This window comes from Trachemys scripta, chromosome 10 (assembly GCF_013100865.1).
Source record: "Trachemys scripta elegans isolate TJP31775 chromosome 10, CAS_Tse_1.0, whole genome shotgun sequence".
Lineage (NCBI taxonomy): Eukaryota > Metazoa > Chordata > Testudines > Emydidae > Trachemys > Trachemys scripta.
This window is the reverse complement of record NC_048307.1, coordinates 47113237-47130085: the sequence shown is the minus strand read 5'-3', so window position 1 is coordinate 47130085 and position 16849 is coordinate 47113237. Positions and strand designations below refer to the sequence as shown.

General features: G+C 44.7%; 2 protein-coding genes across 6 annotated transcripts in view; one reads left to right on the top strand and one right to left on the bottom strand.

Annotated features, from left to right (window-relative positions):
• Window positions 1–6241, top strand: part of EDC3 (enhancer of mRNA decapping 3) — a 54358-nt gene extending 48117 nt beyond the window's left edge. For all 4 annotated transcript variants that reach the window (XM_034784773.1, XM_034784771.1, XM_034784774.1 and 1 more), the window contains exons 6-7: window positions 1808–2025; window positions 4777–6241. In XM_034784773.1, coding sequence (XP_034640664.1) covers window positions 1808–2025; window positions 4777–5111 — 553 coding nt within the window. In that variant the 3' untranslated portion in view covers window positions 5112–6241. The remainder of the gene's footprint in view (window positions 1–1807; window positions 2026–4776) is intronic.
• Window positions 6242–9502: 3261 nt separating this feature from the next.
• CLK3 (CDC like kinase 3) overlaps window positions 9503–16849 on the bottom strand; it is a 32144-nt gene continuing 24797 nt past the window's right edge. For both annotated transcript variants that reach the window (XM_034784775.1, XM_034784776.1), the window contains exons 6-13: window positions 15629–15745; window positions 14883–15049; window positions 14186–14280; window positions 13732–13861; window positions 13076–13158; window positions 12725–12804; window positions 11773–11863; window positions 9503–9924 (exon numbers count right to left, since the gene is read on the bottom strand). In XM_034784775.1, the coding sequence (XP_034640666.1) occupies window positions 9739–9924; window positions 11773–11863; window positions 12725–12804; window positions 13076–13158; window positions 13732–13861; window positions 14186–14280; window positions 14883–15049; window positions 15629–15745 (949 nt within the window). In that variant the 3' untranslated portion in view covers window positions 9503–9738. The remainder of the gene's footprint in view (window positions 9925–11772; window positions 11864–12724; window positions 12805–13075; window positions 13159–13731; window positions 13862–14185; window positions 14281–14882; window positions 15050–15628; window positions 15746–16849) is intronic.

Genomic DNA, 16849 nt, shown 5'->3' with positions numbered 1-16849 from the left:
TTCAGGATATTGCAGGGTATTGTCGATCTATCACAGTAACTACTACATCGTACATACAGGGCCATGCTAATCCAGATGGCCAGATGTGGCTTTGTCTAGATGCTCTCCCTCCTTGTCTGGACACAGAAGCACTATTCTAGCCTGTTATGCAAACCCCACACTGTATTCATGCGTCAGTCCTCAAATGACCATGAAAATGAGACAGTAATCCAGATGACTAAATGCCAACCGAGGGGAGAGCTTTGCCTATAGTCTCACTTTCTTATTGTCCCTCCCCCTACATTGTATGTATATAGAGCACCAGGAAACCCTCTTGGAGAGACCATCCTTATTCCAGTACTCTGGATGTATTGATTTACTCATGGCTTCGCCTGGGTTTCTATATCCCAGAATGAGTAATGTCCCTTTGTCAAATACAAAATCAACAGAGGAGGGAATAAAGAATAACTCAATTCCTGGTGGAAACTTTTTCAGAGAAGCTAACTCAGGGAAGACGTAACTCAAGAAAGATGAAAACACTTATAATTTCGGATTAGCTGATCCTTTGCATGAATAACGAAACCCTTCTTTTGGTATTTATTTTAAATGTCATATTTTTAAAGGCAGATGCCAATAAAAACAAAACTCAAGAACTAAGAGGAATGCACCATCTAGTTACAATATCACTTAGGTTTTTTTTTTAAACTTGAATCCAGTTTGGGAGTCTTAATCTTTTCCTGGGGCCTAATTTGACAAGAGGTCAGATATGCAGTTGGTCCTGTCTGCATGTGTGTGCGTGCATGCCCCTTGTGTGAGCAAATACCTGCCTTCAGTGTGCAGTCACTAACTAGTCAAGTAGACACATAATTGCAATATACTTTTAAGCCTGATTTACATGACCCTAATGTTTTAAGGTATTTTCATCCCACTGGAGAGAGAGCCCTAACTCCCGCTTCTGTTATGTAGATAGTGCTGCACCTCAGTCCAAAGTCTCACAAAACATTGTCTGCACAGCAGCAGCGCTTTCCCTAACAACTGATGCTTGCTTATGCCCTGAGATCATTCATGAGCCTGCCTTGGTGGATAGAAAGTAGACAAATCCACTTAATCTGTTGTTGCACCTGAAACTGGTGGTGCAGGGCGGTAATAGGAGTGCTTTAAAAATATGGTAGTATGAATTGTTTTCTACCTTTTAATGTATCTGATCGGTCTGAGGTGAACCCGAAGTTCATGGTGGCATTACTATGCTTTAAAAAGCTCTTAGTCATTCATTCCTTTCTTGGGTTCAAAACAAGCCCATTGAAGAGGGGCAAAATGGCTCTTTTATTCTCACTGTGTTGCACTGTATGCTACTATAGAACAATGGTCTCACAGCAAAGCCCCACAAAAAGAGCCAAACAAAGGAAAAGGTGAAACCATGGAACTCAAACCTGCTTGAACTGCAACACCTTCTAAGCATCCAGTGGAAGTGCCCCCTTGTTTTGAAACAGAGCCCTTGTGGACAGGGTACTGGTGAGATGAATAGAATAGTGCTGCAAGGTTCCAGAGTTTTGCTGTCTGTTTTACCTTCTGAGGAAACACTGAAGTGGAACAGGTAGGTCATCAGTAATTTCCCAGTGCATGTGTGCTGGACAGAATGAGATGCTGTCACAGCATATATATGTCTTTCCAGAGCAGGAGAACTCTGGGTTCCTCATCTTCAGATAGTTAAACAGCTTAGGGAGATTTCTGGGACCTCCACGCTCTAGATTCTATTGTCATCACTCTCCCATGGAAAGAATGCAGAAGACGCTTGGGTTTTAATGGTTTCCCCATCTCTGTGTTTCAGGTTGAATCCTAAAAATGTTCACCAGCGACCCACAGTCGCTCTGCTGTGTGGCCCCCATGTGAAGGGGGCCCAGGGAATCAGTTGTGGACGGCATCTTTCCAACCATGACGTTCATGTCATTCTCTTCCTACCCAACTTTGTCAAGATGCTGGAATCCATCACTAATGAGCTGAACCTCTTCAGCAAAACCCAAGGCCAGCAGGTGTCCAGTGTCAAAGGTAAGCAGTGTAAGGCTTTGGTGAAAGCTGGGACACTGAGCAACTTGAAGAAGCTTGTGCTGAAACAGTCAGGTCCTATTTAGGAGTGCAGCACTGAAGGCCTGCGCTGTCGTAGCATCAACAGTTTTCCTTCGAGTGATTGTGCACAGAAATGTTCCGCTGTAGGTGTGTGTGCATCCAATGCACTCGAGTCTCAATGGAAAGTATATGTGCACAACACATCTTGAAGAACAATGGTTACTGTACAGGTAAGTAACCCATTTTTCTTGGAAGGGAACTTGTCTGTCTAATTGAGCGTGTTTATTCTAACACTGTCGTGTATTCTTAGTCCAGTGGCACCACTTAGTGGTCACCAGTGGCATTCCCTCCTTTTACATACCTATGGATTATTTGTAGGGCTGTCGATTAATCACACTTAACTCACGCGATTAATTCAAAAAAATTAATCGCGATTAATCACACTGTTAAATAACAGAATACCAATTGAAATTTTTTAAATATTTTTGAATGTTTTTCTATATTAACTATATTAATTTTTTTATTACAAATATTTGCACTGTAAAAATGATAGTATTTTTCAATTCACCTCATACAAGTACTGGAGTGCAATCTGTATCGTGAAAGTGTAACTTACAAGTGTAGATTTTTTTGTTACGTAATTGCACTCAAAAACAATGTAAAACTTTAGAGCCTACAAATCCACTCAGTCCTACTTCTTGTTCAGTCAATCGCTAAGACTAACAAGTTTGTTAACAAGGGAGATACTGCTGCCTGCTTCTTATTTACAATGTAACCTGAAAGTGAGAACAGGCGTTTGCATGGCACTTTTGTAGCCGGCGTTGCAAGGTATTTACATGCCAGGTATGCTAGACATTCGTATGCCCCTTCATGCTTCAGCCACCATTCTGGAGGACATGCTTCCATGCTGATGATATTCATTTAAAAAAAAAAAATGTGTTAATTACATTTGTGACTGAACTCCTTGGGGGAGAATTGTATGTCCCTGCTCTGTTTTACCTGCATTCTGCCATATATTTCATGTTGTAGCAGTCTCGGATGATGACCCAGCACCTGTTGTTTGATTTACGAACACTGTCACTGCAGATTTGACAAAACGCAAAGGAGGTACCAATGTGAGATTTCTAAAAATAGCTACAGCACTTGACCCACCAAAAAAAAAAAAAAAAAATCAACCTTCTGCTGGTGACATCTGACACAGATAATGAAAATGAACATGCATCGGTCCACTCTGCTTTGGATTGTTATCGAGCCGAACCCGTCATCAGCATGGAATGGTGGTTGAAGCATGAAGGGACATATGCATCTGGCATGTAAATATCTTGCGACACTGGTTACAACAGTGCCGTGCAAACGCCTGTTCTCACTTTCAGGTGACATTGTAAACAAGAAGTGGGCACTATTATCTCTGCAAATTTAACCAGACTTGTTTGTCTGAGCGATTGGCTGAAGTAGGACTGAGTGGACTTGTAGGCTCTAAATTTTACATTGTTTTATTTTTGAATGCAGTTATTTTTTGTATATAATTTGACATTTGTAAGTTCGACTTTCATGATAAAGAGATTGCACTACAGTACTTGTATTAGGTGAATTGAAATATACTATATATTTTGTTTTTTACAGTGCAAATATTTGTATTAAAAAATAAATATAAAGTGAGCACTGTACACAAACTGTGTTGAGATTGAAATCAATATATTTGAAAATGTAGAAAACATTCAAAAATATTTCAATAAATGGTATTCTATTATTAACAGTGCGATTAATCGTGCAATTACTTTTTTTAAGATGAGACAACAGGTGAATACAATAGACAGATGATGTGGAGGGAATACAAGAAAACGACGAGATAGTACTGATTAGCATGACAAGCAGCAGTTGCAGCACACCAGCTGCCTAACCAATGGCACATTCTCCAAAATGCCCGTCCCCTTCCCAGTTTTCTTCTTCTCTGGCTGGTAAACTTCCCCCATGTTTTTTTAATGGATCTCTTTGGATATCGTTAGTGACAATGGCATACCACTGATCCCTGGAGAGCTGTGGTGGCTCAGCTGAGCAAATCATATTTTTTGGGTAGGGTTTACAAAAGCGTTGGCTGTTTTATAAGATTTCCTGGCAGTAGATTCAATTAGAATCCAGGGGACTTTCCCCACCAGATTAAAGCATGTTTAAAGCTTGACAAATGTTAGGCATAAAACTCATTGTGTAGGGCCCTAGTGGCAGGAGGAGAGGAATAGTGGCCAGGCTATACACAACAAGACACTCTGCATTAGAACCTGGTGTTACATTGCAGGTACTACCACATAACCTGACAGAGCTGTTCTGGCAGGTGGTCTCTTCAGGGGGCCAGTTGGTTCATTGAAGTGATGTCCCTCCGGAGGCCTGGATTCAAAACTAATCAATTTCAACCACGTCCATCCCGAAAGTGCCACACTTCAGCATGATGAGCAGAAATTGCCAACCTGCAACTCAAGCCTTTGAGTTTCCATTGGCAGACGGTTGTGGGAGAATCTATATCTAGCTGGCAAAGTCTGTTGTTACTTTGCTGCTTCTGAGTGCTAAAATGGGCCTCCTTTAGGCCTCTTGCTCTGTAGGGAGGTTGGAAGAATTCTGGAGATGCAGGGAGGGAGGTTGGGAGTACAGTTCTTTGTAGGCAGCTGCAGTTTCTGTGGAGGGGAGGTTCTCTCCTACGCTGGTACTGGATGCACATTAAAACATGCATGTTTCTTTCAGATCTCCCAGATACCCCTGTTGACCTGGTGATAAACTGCCTGGATTGTCATGAAAATGCTTTCCTGAGAGATCAGCCTTGGTACAAAGCAGCTGTGGACTGGGCCAACCAGAACCGAGCCCCAGTCCTCAGCATAGACCCTCCTATGAGTGAAATGGAGCAGGGCATTGATGCCAAGTGGTCACTGGCCTTGGGCCTGCCCCTGCCGCTGGGTGAGAGGGCAGGGCGAGTATATCTGTGTGACATCGGCATTCCACAGAAAGTCTTTCAGGAAGTGGGAATAAACTACCACTCACCCTTTGGCTGCAAATTTGTCATCCCGCTGCATTCAACATAGAGCAGACCCTGCAGTGTATCAGCCCTGGAGTGGGAGTTGGGGCAGAGTCCTGCCTAGCAAGCTGTATAAAGGATCCTGACAAGTAAACTCTTGACGCCTTAAAGTTCTGGAGTTTGTTTCTTCCAGAAGAAATATGTGTATTAAAAACATAAAAATTAAGGGAGCAAATGTTACTGCAAGATGCTTTCTCTCTCTTGTGCCATTGGATGAAGGAATGTGGAAGAAGCTGGTATCTAACATTGGGAAAGGCAGTGTCTGGTCACCAGCCAGAGGATGGTTAAAGTGGGTGAGAGGGTTTCTTTTCAGATGCAACTGTCCGACAACTTGGAGGTTTACAAGATGATGCTCTGTTTTTTTTAGTACTTCTGGGGGGGAAATTTGACCCAGCGGGGGGCCCCTTTCAGGAGCAGAACCCCTCAATGATAATGTAGAAATGTCTGTTACAGTTTTACTGTTTTGATTTTGTTCACTTTCTTTCTTTTATGTTCATGAGAGCAATTATAGTTAAGTCTCTTCCTGGGGCTGCCAAACCCCTGTGGATGAGGCTCCCTGTTTAGAAAGCGGGTGTAAAGCTTTTGTTCCTTGACCGCTTGCTAAGTGAATGCAGCCCGGGTCTGGAAACTGTAGGGGAGTGAGGTGTTTACCATGGTGTCCTTCCACCAGACAGTGCTTTGGGAAAGGCATTTTCTAAGGTGGGTTTTTATTTCTCCAGCGAGCTGAGTAACCTCAGTGATTTGGAGAAGATGCGAGGGGAACAGCATGTTACTCTCTTTTCTTTAATACCTTGTGTTCAGCACAGGTAGTGCTTGGATATATTATTGTAGAGCCTCAGTGGCCCCCCCCCGCAGCACACCCTGCACTTGAATACGTCTTGTGAAGCATGGCAATGTTCCATTCCCTTTGGGAGCAACAGCCACGTCAGGGGGAGGATCCTCCCTCCTGAAAAGCATATGTGCTTTGTTCTAATGCACTGTTCCACATGGATCTCAATGGAGTCAGTGGAAATCATAGGGCACTTGCCTCTCCTGGTTATGCAAACTGTAAAGATGAGTCAAATGCTGTTTGTCTTAATATGTAGACAGCCTGGGAGACAGGAGTGCGTGCACAGTGTGTTGGGGGGGGGGGGGGGGTGTTATGGAAGGCTTATGTTAACTCTTTAGTGGAGGAATCTTCCTCCAGGCCTGCTTGTCAGCTCACTGTAGCACTACTAGCTGTATGGCCTCCTGGGCACAGATGATGTTGGTAGTTCTACAGCAAATGCTATTGTGCTTGGCAAGCTGATTTGTTAGGCTGCCTTCAGAAGCATCTGCAGTATTGCTCCTGCATGCACTAGTGCACTGAAATCTGGTCCCTTATGCCTCAGGCATCACCACTGGTAGTGACCACTGTTGTATCATGTGGCTTTCAGAAAGCTTTGATCTTTCCAGCTACATCACCCTTGAGGGGAAGGTCTGACCTGAATTACTGTAGGTGGTCTCACCCTTTTTACTTTGCTAGCTGGTTTGGGGCTGCAGATTTTTTTCCCTATGTGCTGCAAGGAAAGTATTTGTATTCATTGCACTGCCTAGAGTAAGTGAGTTCCTGAACCTTTGGCTGGCTCTGTAAATCTATCATGCTGGACCCTTTTATTGTCTCTAAAAGTGCCAAACTATCACTGGCTAGTGATGAGAAATATTAAACTTGGACCAAAACAGTGCTCTGCCTGAGAGTTTGAGCTTTCCAAATTTCCTTTCTAGCAAAACAGACCTATGTTCCTCTGCTGTGGTTTGAACTTTGCTGGGAGCATAGGCTCTGCTTAAAGTTCTGCCTTCAGCATGGGACTCTACTGGCCTGGTAGGTCTGTGCTGGCACTGACTGAATTCAAAGCTTCTGTTGGTGCCTTTCCCTGGGGAGCTAGATCTCCTCTTGCTAAAGTGTAGAGCAGCCTTTGTGTGTGGGTATTCAGCACCTGAACTCATGAAGAAACTGCATGCAGAGCACCCTGTTCAACCAGCTGGGTTATGTGGGGATACAAGTCAGGCACTTGTATGTTTAAAAAAAAAAAAAAAGTCCTGTCACTACACATCATAGAAGAGCTGTTAGAAACAAAGCTGAGTGCACCAAGCGAAGTAAAAAAGAGGGTGGCTGGGAAGAGACTTCCAGTATCAAAAGGAAGAAAGGTTGTCTACCTGAGCAGTGCTCCAAGTCACTGAAGAATGGGAAAATACACCACACCCTAATCTGTAGAGCACTATTGAATGTACCCCAGGGGAGATGGCAAGCAGGTATTTCATACCACATGCTGTGGGAATGTTGGGCAGGGGCATTGGAGAATTGCCCTGCTCTTATTCCATGGTACATTAGTATCCAGGCAGTACAGTCAGGACTCTGCTGCATCTGGGCTTGTTAAAGGACTTCCCTTGCCAAACAGCACAGAACTCATCTACCTCATGAGGATAAAGGGCCTGTGGTTCAGCACATTTCTCATGCAGAGGGTTAGACTACTAAACTCTGTCCACTGGTTTACACTTAATGGCCTTAGTGCTAACAGATTATCACTGACTGAACTCTTCACTAACATCACTGGGTGTATCTGGCTGTAGCTCTGTGTGTGTTTCTCTGCAAGGCTTAGAGCACCTATGCCTCAGGTAAAACACTAGTTTCAACTTAATGCAATAGCATTTAATGCTAAGGGCTGGTTATTGACAGCAGGGTGAGGGGTTATCCTTGCAGCCAGCTTTAGTTTAAGGTACTGAGGATGTAGCAACTGCCTACACAAGGTGAAAAACTGATTAATCCCTGTACCGGTAACTCTGTCATTGCCTTGTTCTCTCCTTCCTTTATAAAAGCAGAGCTGACTATCACCTGTTAGAAAACAGCCTGCTGCTTGTCTCCTCTCCTCTATTTTACAAGCATCTTAAACTTGTCCAGGTTGAAGGTTGGTTATTCAACTCTGTCCTTTGTGAGCAGGGTGCAAGATTGGAAAGGTTAAGAAGCACTTTGAATTTTTTCTTTGAAGCGTGCAGCAGTGGCTGAGGTCCTACCAGCCATATTAGAAGAGGTAGTAAAAATTGCTCAAAGGGTATTTTTTAAATAAAGAATTAAAGTACCCAGTGTTATTGCTGCTACAGACACTTGATGCCTCTGGGCAAGTGAAAGTGTGTAGGCACTGAGACTCATCTCAAGCACAACTACAAGGCTTTGGGACAAGTTGTGTGTGTTACTAAACTTAATGCATTCTCCCTTCTAAGTAGCACAAGGGTAAGGGTGCTTGCTTTCTTCTGACAAGCAGAGTTGTATTCTTGCCAGAGGAATGAAATAATTGGCCTTGTCCTAGACCAGATGCATCTTGTTGCACATCCATGTGATCAAGGCTTTGGGATTCTTGGCCCTTTTATTGTCACACAGCTACTGCAGACACACATGCTTTATGCTGGATGCAATAGACAACAGCAGGAAGGGATACAGCCTCCCCCTGCCCGTTTGTCAGAGCTCTTTGTTAAGATGTAGGCTTCAAGGGATCTGAACATTTCCACCAGTGGGCAAGGACTTGGTGTAGTAAATACTCAGGAGCTGACTTTCCCAGGGCCAAGGAAAAGCAGCTGCCTATAAATAAGGACTGGACTGGACTTTGCTTTTCTAGAAAGCAGAAATGCAACTTTCACTGCTCAATAGTAACCAACAGTAGATTTAAGTTCTGCATCATTCCCTCACAGCTTGTCAGAAGAAAACATGCACCCTTTTTTCAGCAGCAGTGGAAAAAACCCTGACTTCAGGCACCCAGTGTAAAGACTATTGCATCACAACTCCGTGTAATCAAATCCATGCTTCAGTCATATCATCATAACAAACACTGTTGTTCCACAATTCATGCAGCAGCTGGGGTAATACCAGCCTTGAAATAAAGTGCAACTATTCATGTGTGTTCAGTGACTTATGTATATGGGAAAAGTTTGCCCCACCTGCAAGAAAGAGCCCTTTTGCACAATTAAGCCAAGACATTCTACTAGTTACTTTCCTGAATAAGGTGCTTCAAAACTTTAGCCAAGCACAATACAAGCAGTTACAAGTGTTTTGAAAAGGGATTTATATTTCCCTGGCAGTTATTGAAGGGGACTAGCAAATCACCAAAAAGTAACCCCAATCCTCCCCTTCAATACCACAGCCAGCCTTGAGATTAACAGTGCAGTACCTCTGTCCTACAACCTTTTACACACTAGCTAATGGAAAGGACAAAGCAAGGTTAGGCCAGACCGTGCTTGGAAACGAAGGACTGCCTAGAGCCAGTAAAGCAGGAACATCTCACATTCATAACGATGCCGTTTTGTGGAGAAATATAAAACCACTCTTTATTTAACAGAAAAAATATGGCAGGGTGGGAGCAAAAAAATAGCTGGACACATTCCTACAAGTAAATTATCAAACAATAAGAAACACTTTATTTTAACTTTACAACATATAAATATGAGACATCTGTGCTTTCCATGTAGCTTTCTTCTCCCCCCTCCCATGCCCAGGGTCCATATCACATTGCACCAGTACCTCTGAACTCTGTGCTACAGGAGGGCTGATTGGAGCCTCTACAGCAGAGGTCAGACTGATCCAGGAGTATGTTCATATCCAGCAGGCATCACCACCCACCCATCTGTCATCTGCTCAGGTCACGGTTTGAGACTCGACTACACAACATCCTTTCCTCTGGAGACAGGCCACTAAAGAACGGGTGCAGCAGAGCTTCAGAGAATGTGATCCTCTTGGAAGGATCAAACTCTAACATCCTTCTCATCAAGTCAAACAGCTGCACATGGTCCGGTGAATCATACAGCAAGTAGCTCTGAAACAGAATAGTACAGATTCAGCTGTGGAAAAATGCAGACAAACATCTGGCAAAAAACTAGACACGACCCTCCACACTAGATAGCTTGAGAGTTGGCAACACCGCTACAGCTATGACAGGGTGCTACACCATCATACCTTTATTCCTGAGAAAGCCCAGGGAAGTTACAAGAGATTTTGGGCATTCAAAGAAAGTTTCAAAGGTTGTCCCTTTACTTCCTCCACAAGCAGACAAAGCTAGGGGTGGTAAAACCCTCTGGTAGTGGCGAGTGTCTTCCTCCACCAGCTACAGCAGCAGCTCAAAGCAAATGTTGAGGGAAGTGTCACTGCTCCCCTATCAACAGTTCCACATTTTTGGCCTCAGTGCAACTTCTGTTGAGGTCACAGCCACCTCTAGCCTGATGTGGCCCATCTTGAAGCCCCTTCCATCTCCCACATTCCTGCTGCATCCATGTCTATTAGATTAATTTTTATCCAGTAGAGCACCAGGCAAATCTCTGATGGTCTCCACTGGGTGAGAAGTCCCACCTACATACTACTACTCCCTTGTAGGGTGAAATCCCTTGGGAGCCATCATATATGTACCCTTGCATAGAGCCTCCACTCCCATCACCATAGTATCTGAGCATCTCACACTCTGTACTGTATTTATCATCACACCCCTTGGAAGGTAGGGCAGAGCTATCGCTCCCATTGGGCAGAGGAGGAACTGGGGCACAGTGACGCTAAGTGACTTGCCCAAGGTCACATAGGAAGTTGGCAGCTGAGTAGGGAATGGAATCCAGGTGTCCAGAGTCCCAGTCTAGCTCCCTGATTACGGAACCAATCTTCCTCTCCAGCACAGGGCTCCTCTGCCCTGTGATGGGGACACAAGCTGGATCCCAACCTTCCAACAGACAAAGCCAAGGCTGCCATGCCCAGCTGCAGTCCTGCACAGATCCCCTCAGCCTTCCTGCCTGGAACAGTTTGGAAGATCAGATTCCGTGTAAGCTGGGGTTCTCCCCAAGTCCTTTCAGTGAGCAGCAGCCACAGAAGAGGGTTCCCTGTCCTGCCTCAGAAAGGATAAAACTAGCCAGCCATGAGACAGAGACATGTCCTCAGCTTCCTTTAAGAATAAAGGCAGAGTAAGAGTAACCAGCACATCTTTCTATAGCGATCTTCACCATCACGGTTCCTATCTCACAGCTGGGGAATTGGAGGCACCCGAAGAGACTTGCTCCAGGCCACAGCAATCCAGTCACAGATCCTGTACAGAACCAAGGCCCCGAGTTTCAGAAGTGCAGAGCATCCACTGAAGCTGGAGTGCTCAGCACCATTAGGGATCAGGCTCCCACTCCTAATCCCATCTGCGGGATTGTGGTGCCGCCATGGAATTCTGAGGCCTTGCCCAGTGTAGGGAGCAGTCCTGAACTGGCTGGAGGAGGAGCTACATGGCCTAACCATTCCATCCCTAATTTCTGATTCTTACCACACCGCACTGACACAAAGTGAAGTCTTTACTAACTGCGACTACAGCTGATCTAGAACAGGATCGGGAGTGATTATAAAGCATTGGGTAATAGGCCCTGTAAAAGCTAATACAGCTTAAAACAATTCTATTGGGACAGACCAGTCACTCTAGTCTCAGCAAGGTTTTGTTTTTGTGCCAAGGTGCTCCCTGCATATATGGAATGAAGCTACCAATCTGTCTCCCATGTCATTTAGATACTGACAGCAGCACCCCCATTTCCATCCAGTATCATCTCACTCCAAGAATGTGCCAGGTGACACACCGCAAGCTAGGAATCTCAGCATCCATAGCAGAGCTACCTAAGCTTTCTATAGAAATCAGAGCAGCGTCTCATACCCGCAGTGGTTTGCAGTTCTCTTGGACGTATCTTCCATCTGATGTGTTCTCATCCCATACCAGGCCCCCCTTGTGGAAGTACTTCTGTTTCCTGTACAATAAAAGGAACTATTCAAGAGTCCTATCTGCAAGAGAAATCTGGGGGTGCACACGTATGGGGTATGCATAGCTTCACTGCAAGGCAAACATCAGTACTAAGACTCAAACTATATTACATAGAGGATGCTGTACCCCTTTTTCAAAGCACTTCAGAAAACTATATGCTGGGTATTCTAGCAACCTAGCCAGCAATCAAGGTGGTCTTAAAAGTTGAGCCTCATTAAAGCAAAGCTAGATGATTTCTAGCAGCCAATACTTTGGGTTTTAATATAAAGCTCGTATATAGCATTTTTCATCCATGGATTTCAAAGCACTTTACAAAGATAGTAAAGTATCATTCCCATTTCACAGATGGGAAAAACAGGCAGAGAGGGGAAGTGACTTGCCCAAGGGCAAACATTAGGGTCAACAGCAGAGCAGGGAACAGAACCCAGGTCGCCTGACTCCCACTGTAGTGCCTTAGCCACTGGACCATGCTGCCAGAAAATGATAGACGTTTCAGATTTTGATACTGTTTGCATGAAAGTTCACTGTCTTCTCAGCCAGGAACGGTGGTCTCAGCAAAAGTATGAAAGAAATCCTAGGCAAGGCCCTCTGAGTGGTATAGAGTAACAGGGTTCCACTATTTCTAGGCTGCTCGGCCATTTTTCCCAGCCCCTGTACGCAACATCATCTTTATTTCAAGTTCAAGTCTTTTCTTGACCCTATGATCTCCACCCAGAGCTACAACCCTAGTGTTAGGATTCTGATGTATGGCTTCTCTGCATCAGAGATGGTATCCCGCCTACTCCTCCATCACCAGAACAATGCAACAGCCAAGTCAGCTGCTCAGAGTTCAGAAGCTGGTTCTCACCGGGTTTTGTGGATCATTGGAGATGGGATTGGCCCAAGGATTTTTTCCATCATTACAAGGTGCTCACGATTCTCATGAGTCTGTGGAGGAAGAGCGACTGGGTTATTTTCTAAGCCTTGAAACAGTCACATAACAAAGACAGGAAGGTCTAAACCCACCCTTCCAAGGACGGGCTAGTAGGACAATCTCCTCATGGTACCCAGAAAAATGTAGGCCCAAATCGACAAAGGTATTTGGGCTCCTAACTTCCACTGAGTTCAATGGAAATTAGGAGCATAAATCCCATTGTCGATTTGGGAACTAAAGCTTACACAGTTCAGTCAAGGGCATAAAGGCCTTGCAAAAGTGTACCTGAAAGAGTGTGAAGCCACGGTAATACTCAAATAGAATGCAGCCAATACTCCAGACATCACACGGCTGTGCCCAGCCCAGCTCTGCAATGAAGAGGAGAGAAAATGACTGAGCTTCCAGTGACAAATGTGGAGCTTAAAACTGGAGAGACCTAAAACTCAGCTACACGCCCAGTGGATTTCTGTGGCGAGATGACTGCTTAGTCCTCTGCGAGTCAGAGTCCCAGATCAGAGAGATGTGCACTGAAGTGGTTATTCTCGGATTAACTCAACTGCGATACCTCACACGAGCATCCCACATCTCTGCGCTGAGCACTCACCCAAAATTCTGTGCACGTATTTACGGACAATATTTTGCTTATACAAAAGCGTCGTCTTTGTTCCAGGCTTTGGACGTGATGCAGACTGGGTGTGGTGCCTCAGCAGTCCCAATGCCCCATCTGCAGCACCACCCAAACCTTCGCTCCCAAGAGACCCATCACAGCAGCAGGTTTAACTTTTTGTCTAAATATGCCACTGTAGATTGTCCCCTTCTCCATTCCAGAATCAGAGATTTTCCAGTCAGTTCTCTCGCAAAGCCCAATTCTTACCCTAATGTACCCCGTGGCCCACTCACAAAAAACCCATCAGTAAAGATAGAAGCGTAACTCCACTCACCCAGAATCACCTCTGGCGGGCGGTAATGCCGAGTAGCAACAATAGTAGTGTGATGCTCATGGTCAAAGGTGGCACTTCCAAAGTCAGCCACACGGATGTTTGTGTTCCTAATAGATTTCTCCTCACAGCTCTGCAACACAAGAAATATCTATAAGGAACCTGGATATCCATGTCAGCAGTAAAAAGCACAAAATACAGAAACATTGCACTTGTATAGCGCCTTCCATCAGAGATCTCAAAGCTCTTTAACCTAGGTAGCCAAGTACTCTTCGTTTTACAGATTGGAATGGTCAGGAATAGAATGCAGGCCTCCTGACCTCATCTCCCGTGTCCAAGCCACTGGAGATGATGGCCTCATGCTCAACCAGAGAATGGGAAAAAGGAAAATCTTTTTCTTACAGAAAGAAGCAAGGCATTCAATTGTTTCACCCTCTCGCTCAGAGACATAACCTACCTTGGTCTCATTGTACATGGTGTCGAAATCGGAATTCACAAAGAGGATGTTTTCAGGTTTGAGGTCAGTGTGAGTCAGCTGGTTGTCATGTAAAACTGCGGAGAGGGGTGGGGAGAGAGGAGAGAAAAGTTTAAGAATCAAGCACTGGACCCTCCGTACAGCTATGTCTGTTACATAGGCCCCCTGCAAACACATGCTCCCTTGCCCCCAGGGACCATACTTTGAACCAGAGTGCAATGTGCTGCACCATGGCCCATGTCAACTGTGTATCAAACAACTTCATTAAGCTACATAGAATTCTCTTATTTGAAGCCAAGTTCTTCATTATATGTCATCACATTTTAACTGTTAAATATACATTTCAGCCATCCCATCGCGTCCGCCACATACAGGTAGTAAGTCTCATCTCTGTGAAGCTTACAAGGTTTAGTTTCCCCTCTCTTTCAGGGGAGAACTGAGGTGAATCTAGAAGCCATGTCCTCAATCCACCTCCCTTCACTGTTCTCCAAAAACATCGGAATCGCTCACCTGATTTTAAACTCTTCAGACTGTAAAAAGTGAGACTAGCCAAAACGTTCAGACACTATTAACATGCATGTAAAAACAAACTGACATTTCTCAAAGAAAACACTAGCTGGCGAGTAGAACTCACCTCATTGCTGCAGACAACCGTGGCAAAGGAATCTGGGTAACTTACATCTCAAGGCATGGCAGAGCTGGTATGCCATGTGCCGGATCTGGGGGAGGGGATATGGCTGAAAGTTATTCTCCTTCAGGAATTCAAAAGTGTTCTTGCCCAGAAGCTCAAAGGCGATGCACATGTGGCCATGGAAGTTGAACCAATCGGACATCAGGACACACAAACTGGATAGAATGGATAATAAGGATGTTACTGGCCACACAACACTCTTCTAAGGAAGTAGTATTCCCATCCCTCCCTCTCTCCAAGTGACTAGCACACAAACACTCAGTTTGCACACACAGCACAGCCATGCTTCTCTCTAAGCAACCTGAGACTCACCTGCTCAATCATCCAGAGATGCCAAGGACATAGGTATCCTAGTGTAAGCAGCAAAATTCTTACACTGAAGGGAGGGGGGAGGGCAAATGTTTCACTATAAAGAACTGTGTTTAGCTAATATGGAAGGATAAATTAACCCAATTCCCAGATATTTAAATGGTCAATAATTACATATTCCGGGACCTAGGAATAAAAGTCACAATTCAGACTAAAAAAGCCCTTCTATATTCCCAATCCCAGCGGGTGGACGAGGGAGAAGACAACACCATTTTCTAGGTAGATGGAAAAGACAGGTATTAAGTTTCCATGCTCTTATCTCCGGTTCTCCCCCCATGCTACCTTGCACCAACCACTCTCCTCTCTGAGTAGATACATTGACAGCACTAAGCAGCAGCAACTTCTATGCAAGAGATCAAACTTACTATTTGTTGTCCTTGTCTCTCTCTCGAATTTTCTTTAGGACATTAATTTCCAGTCTGGCTGCTTCTCGGTACTTTCCTACATTTCTAATAATTTTCAGTGCCACCTGGGATTTACCTCTGCAGAGGGGAAGATGACACATGAATGGGTCAGACATGGAGTGGCCCAGACCACCTCAACAAATAATTGTCCCTAGACAAAAAACAATTCCCAGTTTCTGAGATTCTTACCCAATTCCTTTTTAGATGGGGAATGAGAAAATGTCTCTATAATAAATCCTGGGGTGTGGTAGGAGACACCGGTCATTTTTCTTCCCCTCCCCAAATCAGTTCTCAGGGCCATTCAGTGGGAGCAAACCAGAGCCGCTCATCACTGTATTAGTAAGTTATGCCCTGTAATTGACTGCAGCATGAAACTGGGAAATGCAGCATGGGAAAAGCCAGGATCAAGGAGAATCCATCACCCCCGCTTCATCTGCATATTCTTCCACCAGAGGCAACTAAAACCACTTTGTGGGAATGGTCCCCAGTCACCCTCCCAAGGCTTGCTGGGGGCTAATGCACTTATCCAAGTGACACCTTACTCTGCAAGTACTACAGGAGTGGGGAGCCCCTCATATATCCCCAGGATGGGAGAGGTGGAAATGATCCCCGATGTACTGCTGGCCACACCTCTTTGCTTTCCTCATCCTCCTCACTGGTCTCTGAGGGATTACCTCTGGTGCACCTCCGAAGGATTTAAGGACTGGGATTTCCCTACTCCATATTTTACAGTGCACAAGAGAGGGATTCCACCCCTGCAAACTTCACAAAGGGGAAAAATGCTTTCCTCCCAAAGTCCTGTGCTCTCTTCAGCCCCATTTATGACTAAGCTCTCTGGGGCAAGGACGGTCTTATCTGTTGGGTTTGTATAGCCCCTAGCTCAATGGGGTCCTGGGCAAAGACAATGCAAACTAAAAACATTTTCCCCTACCTCCCAAAAAATTAAGGTGCTGTTCAGGTCACAAGCATATAGTGCCCTGAGTCTATACTACCCTTCAAGAACATTAGAGACCCAGGAAAATGAGAGTTAAGCTTGCACGTTTTGCAATACATCACAGTCTCACACAAATCACCATCACTGGCTTAACTCTGCCCCAGTAGACACAAAAGCCAAAGTTCATACTTTGGGGGAAGGGGGAAATCAAGCATTCCCCATTTCACTAAATGGTCATCAGAAAGTAT